General features: G+C 32.9%; 1 protein-coding gene across 2 annotated transcripts; it reads right to left on the bottom strand.

Moving 5' to 3' along the window:
* Window positions 1-284: 284 nt before the first annotated feature.
* Window positions 285-3,670, bottom strand: LOC100794230 (trihelix transcription factor GT-3b). Of its 2 annotated transcripts, XR_003265388.2 has the most exons (3): window positions 3,092-3,670; window positions 2,011-2,675; window positions 285-1,141 (listed from the first exon to the last, which is right to left on the bottom strand). XR_003265388.2 is itself a non-coding variant. In XM_003551512.5 (2 exons), the coding sequence occupies exons 1-2, from the start codon at window positions 3,380-3,382 to the stop codon at window positions 2,088-2,090; spliced, it is 879 nt and encodes a 292-aa protein (XP_003551560.1). In that variant the 5' UTR covers window positions 3,383-3,670; the 3' UTR covers window positions 1,936-2,087. The 2 variants fall into 2 exon arrangements, 1 of the variants encoding a protein (XP_003551560.1); XM_003551512.5 differs by lacking the exon at window positions 285-1,141 and having other exon boundaries at window positions 1,936-2,675.
* Between the last annotated feature and the right edge of the window lie 7,750 nt (window positions 3,671-11,420).

The raw sequence follows: 11,420 nt of genomic DNA, 5'->3' as shown, positions 1-11,420 counted from the left end.
AATTAATAATCCTTACTTAGATATACTCTCTCTCTCTCTCTCTTTCCTCCCAGCATATATATATATATATATATATAAGCTTTATATCGATACGGAATGCTGATTATATAACTATTTTAATTGTCACACGATTAATTACTTAAGGTCTTGTTAAGTTTAATAAAATTTTCTCTGTAATTTTTTATAAGTTAAAATTAACTTATATATAAGTTACAATTAGCTTTTTAAATAAATTAAATGAAATAATTTTTATATAAATTAGTTTATGCATAAAATTAACTTAAAATTATAAGGGACGGGGGGATTTTTTTCTCTCTCCAATAAATATTTATAGAGAAACTTATCCACACGCACAAAGTTGTAAAATGAATGCAATCTTTTTTTAATGTAAGATGAAAAAATGCTTACTAGTGTTTGGTTCTTTAATTAGTTATTAATGATTTCATCCTAATGCATATGAAAATATTTTATTAAAGTTAGCTTTTATTATTTTACAGTATAAAATGTTATACTTAATTATTTACAAACACTCATTTAGAAATAAATATCACACTAAGCAAAGTGAACCCACAAAATTATGCTATAATAAACTGTGATTGGATTTTGGTGTTTTTTTTCTTTCATTTTGATCTGGAGTTCCTTTGCTGCATAAATCCCAAAGATTTAAGACTAAATACGTGTAACTAGGTCACATGTCATTGAGAATAAAATCCAAATAATAACTAGACGCAAAAATAATTGTTTAACATGCACATCCAATTCTTAAAGCACATATATACATGTAAACATATATACCCTACAAACACCGCACGCATATATAAATTTAAAGACAAAAGGTTATCATGCAATCTTAGCTTTTATATTTTGAACAAACATTTCCTTTTCTATCACTGATCTCTGCGATCTTCCTTTTGTTATCTTTAAATTATTTTATTAATTAAAAAAATCAATTTATCACAGATGACACGGCTTAATGAATGTGTTAATTGCCACTTTAAAGTCATAAGTTCATACCTGAGGCTGAAATTCTGGTACTAATATGATCATGATGATGTCCTAGCTAGCTCTCTCACATGCACAGGGTCAATGTCAGTAACCATTCGGAATATGAACTCTTGCATGCAAAATTGAAATCACCTAGCTATCAAAAATCTCATGGGAATAGATACAAATTAGGCTTTGGCATCCATCCAAAACTTTGAGAACGTGAAATTCAAACTGAAAATGATTTTTCCTTGTAGTATCTGGCTATAGGCTCTATCAATACACAATCAAAGTTCTTGGAAATCATTATGAAAAATGTTAGATTTACATAACTTACACGCACACGTCATATATGCATTTGTACAATTTCATAGTATCTCACTCTATTTTTCTCCACTAGTGTGTGAATATATATATATATATATATATATATATATATATATATATATATATATATATATATATTCACACATAATAAAATCCTTTTGTAACATCACTTTGTGTATAGTGACTCATTTAAGCAAACCTTGAAATCGTGCGTCTCCACATATATGGATAGACATTATGATGAGTTATCTTGTGGACATGTTTGTGGATCTTTTGCCCGTTTTCGGTTGTTAGTTAAGAACTGCAAATTGTGCTCTTTTATATATATTTCTCTCTATCTACACCTACTACTAGAATAGAATCTCTATGAAAGCATTCATTTGAGGATCAACATTGGTCCTCTCTCAATGATAACCAAAAAAAAAAATGAAAACACAAAATTATATGCCTAGTGCATACTAAAACAACAAGAGGGGGAAATAGAATATACTAGAAACGTTTTTTTTTTCCCTTCTTTTTCTTTCTATCGCTTCCCCTAGAGAAGCCTTAGTAGGTAAATTTAACAAGAGGAGGAGATATCATATGTAACATAGTATAGTAGTATATAATAAAACTAACCACAAGAACCATTAAAGTATGTATATATATTAATATTGACCAAGGTATATAAATTGAGAGTTCTTAGAAGTTAGAACAAACCTCTTAAATTAAGCTTTGCTTCATGAGAAGAAGAAAGACACATAAAAGCTAGCTATCTATCCAGCCAAAAGAAACTACTACATCTCTTCTCTTCTGAGCTTGTTAAGAAGAGCAGTGATTAGAGCATCTCTCTTATCAGCCCTAACTTCTTCCCTAATCCTTCTTTGTTCTTCCCTCTCCCTCCACCTTTGGTCCATCATTAACCTCTCATTCTCCAACGCCTCCATGGTTTGCCTCCACTCCATCTCCTTCAGCCTCCTCTCATTCTCCCTTGCCTCAAAGGCTTCCATCCACTGTGCCTCCATTTGCATCTGCTGCCTCATGAACTCGTCCATGATCTCCTTCAAACTCTCCAAGTTGTTACTACTACTACTACTATTATTGTTGTTGTTACCACTCCCTCCGACGCCAATTACCATCTTTCCCTTCTTCTTGTTCTTCTTGCTGATGATGATGTTACCCTTGTGATCCCCCTCGCTCATCATCTCTTCATTGCCTTCTTCCTCGTCGTCGGAAGAAAGGTGCATCCCCTTCTTCTTATTATTGGACCCTCCTTCTGCTTCCGCCCACAACATTCTCTGCATTCTCGCCGCGAAAATCGCTTGAAGCTCGTTGTAGAACGGGAATTGCTGCCTCATCGCTTCCGGCTCCATCGTTTCACATCCCTTTAAATCTCAACAACAACAAAAAATAGTACCATCACTATACAAAACCGATGAAAAAGCTCATAATAATAAATAAACCACATTACCATAACACCCATTTTTTAATTAATATTATATATATATATATATATATATATATATATTTCATACTTTTGCAATTAATTTATTAATTAAAAATTCTTGAAAAAACCCAATAGATATAGATATTGACTAAGATCATAAACACTTAATAATCTCGGTCTCAAACTAGATATTGATCAGAATCATGATCACTTGTTAATCCAGAGACCAGATAGAAAAGGTAAAAAAAAATGTGATCAATGATAAGAATATATGAGTTTATTTGGATTGGTGTGATTAATATAATAAGTATATATATGTATATCTATTAATGAATTATATTATAAAAATAGTACCTTGTAGCGGGTAACGAGGTTTTTCCACTTGCACTTGCACTGTTCTGCACTTCTATGGAAACCCTTTTCCTTCATCCGGTTGGAGATGACTTCCCAAAGCTGTTTGTTCCTCTTTGTCTCCATGAAAGTCTGATCCAGCTCGGCACGGATCACGAGGAACTCTTTGGTCTCTTGGATGCTCCATTGGGGGAACCTATCCGTGGCATCCACGTTACTAGTTGTGATGTTGTGATGAGGGTGGTGATGTTGTTGTAATTGTTGTTGCCGGTGATGGAGATGATGACCCTCCATGAAAATTGAAAAAGAAAAAAAAAATCAGAGTGAGAGGGAGAGATTGAAATCCAATAGAGAAGAGAAAGAAGTTATTGAAGGGTGTTTTTGATGTTTTGGTTATGGTGGAGAGAGACAGAAGCAAAAGATGAGAGAGAAAAAGAGAGGAAGAATATATATGTAGGTGGGGGTGTGGTGTGAACATCAGGTGTGAAATGCGTAACAAAGAAGAGAGAAAAAAAAAATAAGAGATTGAGATTTTCTTTTGGCTTAGGTGTCCAAGGTAGTGTTTCTTTAATTTCATGGAAGAAATTTAAATGACCAAATTAATAAAATAAAAGCTAGCTAGTAGTATGTGTTTTGTTATTTATCCCTAAATATTAGACACAAAAACAACTCGTGAAGCGAAAATGGACATTTCATCGACAAATTAGTCCATGAATTATGTGTCTTACATGTGTGCAATGCTTAAAAAATTGATTTTTTCTTCCTTTTTGAAGTTTCTTTTTTCAAAACAAATATTGAATGATATGAAACTCACTGTCTCATTCTCATCCTCTACGCGGAAACTCTCTATTTGTTTTTTCTTTATTTTATTGCGTTCCCATTGCGTCAAATTTTCGTCAGGCTGACACGAAAAGTCTCACTCCCCGCGGCTTCTTTAATGTTTATTTATCCTCTACGACCATCACGACATGGATACCGAGTTTCCCTTTCTTTTTATACATATAAATATAAATTAATTTAAGTTCTATAATATTATTATCATGTATATATCTCTTAAATTCTTGCGTATTTTACTCCTTTAAGTATTAGTATTATTTACAGTATTCAATTTTAGAGCAGATTATTACTATAATTCTGAGCTGAAAAAGTTATGGCTAAAAACGGGTCCTATATATACTATGCGATCAGGCATTTAATAAATTTAAGTTTAAAGAAATTAGATTAAAGCTTCTTTATTTTGCTTTGATTAGCTTTTATTGTGTTTTGTATAATGCTTTATTTAACTTTCTGCGCGTTCTTTATCTCCGCTCGTGGGAGGGTGACATAGAAAAGGCTTCGCGACCGTAATACCCTGGATGTAACCCCCAGATTTATCATACTTTTCTGCATGGATTTCGAAAATCCAAAAGTTAGAGTTCAAGCGAAAAAGTATTCCTCTCATTAATTTTTTTTTCTGATCCCTGTATGAATTTCTTATTTAATGATTACAGTAAGATGTAGTACTAACTTAATTTACGTAATAATATATATTTCCATGTTAATTAAATAGTTTAGTTATCTAATTAGCTATATATGTGTATATAATGGATTACTGATCATTAACCGTTTTCCATTTAAGGTTGTATCAAACACATTCTTCACAATTGAGTAAATTTCAGTTTTTCTCGCATATTTTCTTAGTTTCATCACTTTCATGTGTGCCTTTATTGTTTCTCAGCACATAACATTATAAGGATTTTAATTTTGATGAGTAATATGAACTTTTATTATTAATTATATACTGTTAAATTATTAAACAAATTTAATTATTATAGTTATTATTTAAAAGTTTACAGCTTTTTTTATATAAAAAAGTTCACGAATACATTAGCAAAAACCAAATTGGAATTCAATTTATAAATTTCATTTTGATTTAGTATCCATATATATAGAAGTGGCCAAATGAGTTGGTTGGTCCAAATTTGTCTAATAAGATGTGACAGCTTTTTTTTATTTTTAAATGTGGACTTAAACTTTAAATTTTGGGTCTAAATTATATCTAAGCTTTTCTAAACTCAATATAATCATAATCTAATTCGAACATAAGCTTGCAAATAGTATGAAAAAATTAAGCTTTCACTATTAATTCGAACATCATTTTAGGAAGGCCAGTTATAAATCCAGACTTATTTTTTTGGTCTTGAGCTCTTGAAAACTATAGCACTTACATCCAGCCACATAACACTCTTTTGTCGCCTCTACAGTCTGTATACAATGTGTATATATTTTTATCATTTATTTAACAACTTAAAATTCCACCAACAAAAGAGGCTTAAGTTAAGAGAGTTTAGGTTTAGATACAAACTAAGTTTGAACTAAGTTCAAATTTCCTTTTACGTACCTAAAATACCCAAAAAAAAAAAAAAACTAAACTCATGATTACGCAATATTAATGCATAAATTAAACCTTACAAGCCCATTATTATTTATTTCCTTGAGTGTCATTAACAAAATTATTATCCTTAAAAATTCATGAAAGTTAGTAGAGAAAGATAGAGATTGAGAGAGGTGTACACTTTTCGATGTCATCACATAGTACGCGGAATTCTGCTTTTGCGGCCTCCCGCGTGTGAGTGACCAACCATATCCGTCCACGTGGAGAAAAGTGGGGTCCTCGAGTCCACGGTCCTCTAAGCGAACATGACGGGTTCAGCTATTCTAGACCGTCCTCTTCAGACCGTTCGTTTGCTTAAGTGGTTTTGCCTTTTGATTTTGACGTAGTAGGCACAATTCGTAGCCAACTAGGAAAGAGAAATTAATTAGTGAAATATTTTATAACATAGTACTTTATATCAATGTTTTGAATGAGTATACTGATTTAAGGTTGATAGAAATGTTTTAAGTGGGTATACTACTTTAAGGTTTATAGAATATAATAGGTGTTTATGACTTAATTAGTTGATAACATTATAAGAGAACTTGATTTTATTCTTGCATAATGCATTCTTAAATTGAGGAAGAGTTATATATATATATATATATATATATATATATATTAAAATTTGGAGTTAGCACACGTTATGGTGAACGTAGTTAAAGTGAATTTTTGGATTTTGCACATCGGCTTTGAGAGTGATCCTTGTTAAGAGGACAAGAGGAGGGAGGGGGAGAGTCTGCAGAATAAAGGACTCGGACGTTCAAGTAAGTATATGAGTTAGGAGATAAAACAAGTATATGCATAAATGTAAGCTCGAGTGAGCAATCAAGAAAGATGTGCACAAGCGTGTTTGCTCGTGTGCTGGTGTGTGGGACATGTTAAGGGTTCGATGGAACTTGGTATTTATAGGAATGAAGTGAAGTTGTGGGTCCTTGTTTGTAGGGGCTGTTATAGTCTTCGCAGATAATTCCCGACTTATAGATAAGAGTCGATAGCTTATAGATAATATTAGAGATAATACATAGCCTAAAGATAAAAGCTAGTAGATAATTATACCTTATAGATAATGTGTAGTTTGTAGATAATTGAATACTTGCCAAAAGATAAGGAGATTCAAATATATTCAAATAATAAGAGGTTAGAGATAACCTGTCAGTTAGGGAGCCCGACTACTAAGGGTCGAATGTTTGTGCTCCTGTTGTGGAGGGTCGACACGTGTCTCGGAGTACCATGTAAGGTATCACGTGTATTTTATAGACCTTGGACAATACATAAGCCTCTCAAGATCTGAGTCGGCGATATTATCTCGTGTTAAGGGAGATTATTTGATGTTCGGGGTAGTAGCCTTGACAAGTAGAGGGTGACGAACTTGTCAAGCCCCCAAGCATGGGCGAGTGTTTGTCTGATGTCGGGTGTGGTAATCACAACAGGTGAGAGAATTGCAGGTCGATGTGGCTTTTCAAGCCCTCGAGCCTAGACAAGTGTCGTTTGAACTACTTCTGTCAAGTTGTCCGGGGTGGACATGTCTTTGATCTTGCAGGCTAAGTCTAACATGTTAGATGAGGGTAGTCTTTAAATTTGACAACTCTACCCTTTTTTTACCATTGGAGGGTGCATTGAAGACAAGCATTACGTTTTGTTTGTTGCCGCAGGCGTGTACGGCGTACATGTAATACTCTTGCATATGTGTCACTCTGTTGTTGGATTGTTATTATTGTTCAGATGAAATCGACGAGGAAGGTGTATTGATGTTTATTTGTTTTTTTTCCTTTCTTTCTTTTCATTTGTTCCTATTTGATGTTAGATATTGGGCTTTGATTTCTCCAGTGAGGTGTGTTAGGATTTTTGACGTTGGTTTTTCTTTTGTTCTTCTTTGATGTTGCATGTTCGGCTTTGATTTTGCCAATGGGATGGGTTAGGGTTTTTGAGGTTGGTTTTTTGTTTGTTCCTCTTTGATGTTGGGTGTTGGGCTTATATTTTGTCAGTGTGGTGGGTTAGGGTTTCTAACGTCAGAAATTAGGTTTTGTGTTTTGTTTGTTGGCCGGTGCAAGTTGGTTTTATATTGTGCTCTGTTTGTCTATGATGTAGCTCGAAATACGTTTTTGGGTTCTGAGGTTGGGTTTGGGCTTTGATTTTTTGAAAGTTTGGTCTTGGGATTCCAGGGTTGGAAGTTGATGTTTAGGGTTTAGGTTTTCTCAATTCAAAGATTGGGTTTTAGGTTTGCTTTCTGGGATTTTAGGTTGACTTTTGTTGTTAAGTAATGTTTAGTCTGACTTAATTGTTAAATGAATTTGTTTTTCTTTCTTGGTCCATATGACATGTTGAATGGAGAATGTTTGTTAATGTTGTTGTGTTTGAGGTGACATTTTGTGGTCACATTGTTTGCATTCCTTATTATGCTTATTCATTAAAGTTTTTTTGTGGGAAATGTCTCGGAGTTTTGATAAGATGAGAGTATTGATGATAGCAAAGAAACATTCAAGCTTGGAGTTCGAATTGTGGACCTGTGGTTTGACTAGGCGTGTGAAAAGTCTAGCCACCTTGAAATGATGTTGATGGATGGAAAGATATGTTGTCATTTTGCTTTTGCTTTGTTTGATAATGTGACAGGGTTTATGCTCTATTTTGATGTTATGCTAGAAGGATAAAATACATGTCATAGTTAAGAAAGAAGATTAGTCCTGTCAAAAATTGTTTTTTGTTCTTTAATATTCACAAATCACCACTCTTTTAACTTCCGAATAACACTTTTATTTGATGGTTTAATTTGACGTTTGTATATCTAATTTATAAAATGTGTTCTTATCTTCCTATTTTTCCATTTATAGTGTTGTACCCAACAACAATAAGCAGCTCATTGTAAGCATCAAAATTACTAATAAACCAATCAATGCTTGGGATTGAAGAATTCAAGCAGAGGCATTTTGTTTTTCATTTGGATTGACTTAATTATGTTTGTTTTTGCCTTTATTGTGAATTCTCATTTTGTAGACTTACTGAATTAAAAATCAAGGTTTGACGAGTTCTCATGTTTCACGGTTAACCAAGTTTACAACTTTCTGGCTCTAGCCAGTTTTCAGAAAAGGATAGGTTTTTTAACAAACTTAAGTGGAGAGAATTTTCAAGATAAATGAAATCTAAAAGGTACCGATAATATTTATGTATTAAATTATTATTATGTGAACAGAAATCATTTTACTAATTATTCTAATTACTTTTTTATTTTGTACAGGAAGTTGTTTGTGTAACTGTGGGTATGATTGGTAGAATCTACTATCTATCTATTATATCTATTATCTACTTCTACTATCTATCTACTATATCTATTATATCCTAATAATCGAATAGGCTGTCAAAATGTCCAAATTGCCCCTTCCTACACCATCGACACATGGGTTGCTCTTCTGCGTATCTTTGTTATGTTTGCACCTAGTGTTGTGTTGTGTGTTGTGTGTTGTTCTTTAAAAAAATATCTATTTTCTGCTCTCAATCTCTAAACGAATGTTTTCGTTGTCCTTTCCATTTGCTAGCGTTAAAAATGACAAAGGTTAAGTGTTGGGGTGTAGAATTGTTATGGAAAATCATTCATGGTCTATCTTAATAATGGAATGGGTAGTGGAAATGTCATAATGCCTTTGTTTAGACCATTGACATGTGGCTCAAGAAGCTCTTCTGTGTTGGTTATTTTCTGTTCGGTGTTATGTGTTTTGTGTTGTGGCTTTTTTTTCTTTCTTCTTTAGTTGGATTTGGGCTCAGTGATGTGGGTTAAATGGTAGTAGTATGTGTGTGTCACTAATAAACGACGTAAGTCTAGAATATTCTCTTTCTGCTCTCCATCTCTGAACTCTGACACCTATCTTTTTGTTGTCATTTTCATTTGCTTGGGTTAATATGAGAGAGGTTAAGTGTTGGGGTGTGTTTGCCAAAGGAACAAAAGTCTCTGTAGTTAGGTTGTTGTTGTCATTTAGATGAAAACAACGAGGAAGGTGTGTTGAGGTTTATTTTGTTTTTTTCCTTTCGTTCTTTTCTCTAATTTAGGCATTTGAGCTTATAGTTTGTGCACTGGGTTTTTAGTTTATTCCTCTTTGATGTTGGGTGTTTGGCTTTTTTTGGAAGTTTGGTTGAGGTATTCCGGAGTTAGGAGTTAGATGTTTAAGGTTTAGGTTTGGGTTCTTATTATTTAGGCTTTAAGGTTTAGGGTGTAGCGTCTGATGGTGTCTATTGATTTCCCTCCACATGTGCATGCAAAAAATATAATCAACAATCTGTGTTGAGCTAACTGGTAGAATTTTTTAGTTTACATTGTTTATGTGTGCATGTTAATATTAATTTATTTTTCCATTTTTAGGTATAGACTTCAGGTTATGGTTTACCACAAGGAGCAAAACACAAAGTTTATATTCTGGGACCTTGGATGCACATATCTTATTAATAGGTTAAAGATGGCAGTAAATTACTGTTGAATGGAAGCTTCAAATTGAATTTTTTTCCCATAGTTGATAACTTTACCTATGACCTAAATTATTATTATTAACGTATGCTTATATGTTCTGTGGAAGGATGGTAATGTTGATTTGAATGCTTCTCCAAAAGAACTTGATAAAATCCCAGGTTAAACACTTGTAATTAAAATCAAGGTTCAACCGAAGTTCAGGAATTTAGTTATTTTGAAATACTCTTTTGACTTAGATTGGATAGACACCATAATAGGCTTATTCCCAAATACTAAGGTACTATTTTCGGGAAATTTTTAGAGCGCTAATTCAGGCTATAATATATAACATGTTTAACTGATACTCTGATACTCATTGTGATCTATGAATATTATAGGTAGCTGGTTCATCTGGTGGTTAATCAATCAATCAATCAATTAGAGAGGTGTTACTCTACTCATATATTGTTAATGCTTTGATCTACGTGTCTATTATTCAAAACAAATTATATAATGACAATTTTATTTGTCTTTCCTATAGTGTTTTGTGCTTAGGAAACAACTTAATCCAATGGTAACATATTATTTAACATCACAACATTGCTTTTTGCCATTTCAGTTTTGGCAATATGCTTAAATTCTTTACTTTTCTAATTAACAGCTTTTGTTGAGTTAATTGATGCGTTTTTTTAGTTCACATCTACTATTTACTTCTATTTTTCTATTATCTATTTAATAATGGATAATCTAGCAAAATATCAAAATTGCCCTTGCCTACACCATCGACACATGGCTTGCTCCTCTGCGTTTCTTTGATTTGTTTGTACCCAGTGTTGTGTTGTTGTTGTTGTTGTTATGTGTTATGTTTTTTGGTTTCCATTTTCTTGGGTTAAAAATGATAGAGGTTAAGCATTGGGGTGTTAACCTTGGGTTAAAACTCTCTGTAGTTGGCATGTTGTTGTTCAGACGAAACCAACGAGGAAGGTGTGTTGAAGTCATTGTTTTTGTGTGCATGTTAATATTAATTTATTTTTACATTGTTAGGTATAGACTTCAAGTCATGGTTTACCACAAGGAGTGAAGGACAAATTTTTTGTTCTGAGACCATGGGTGCACAGACCTTATTGATAACCATACAACGAAGTTAATAGGTTAAAGATATCACTGAATTACTATTGAATAGAAGCTTCAAACTGAATTTTATTTTTTCATGGTTAAAAAATTTAGCTATGACATAAATTATTATTATTAACCTATGCTTATATGTTCAGTGGAAGGATGGTGATGTTGATTTGAATGCTTCTCCGAAAGCACTTGATAAAATCATGGGTTAAACACTTGCATTTAAAATCAAGGTTTAGCCAAAGTTCAGGAATCTTTTGACTCAGACTTGATAAACACCATAATAGACTTATTCCCACATGCTGAGGTACTATTTTCTGGAAAATTTTAAGTGTAAATTTAGGCTATAATATACAATATGT

Source organism: Glycine max, chromosome 18 (assembly GCF_000004515.6).
Source record: "Glycine max cultivar Williams 82 chromosome 18, Glycine_max_v4.0, whole genome shotgun sequence".
In the NCBI taxonomy this organism is placed as follows: Eukaryota; Viridiplantae; Streptophyta; class Magnoliopsida; order Fabales; family Fabaceae; genus Glycine; species Glycine max.
Note: the sequence above shows the minus strand (reverse complement) of the source record. Positions and strands in the feature narration are given on the sequence as shown.

What these genes read in the sequence shown, in the direction of transcription:
- LOC100794230 (XM_003551512.5), bottom strand. Translation starts at nt 3,382, where the DNA reads ATGGAGGGTCATCATCTCCATCACCGGCAACAACAATTACAACAACAT. An exon ending in ACCTCGTTACCCGCTACAAG is followed by an intron (nt 2,676 to 3,091) that starts GTACTATTTTTA and finishes TGAGATTTAAAG; the next exon opens with GGATGTGAAACGATGGAGCC.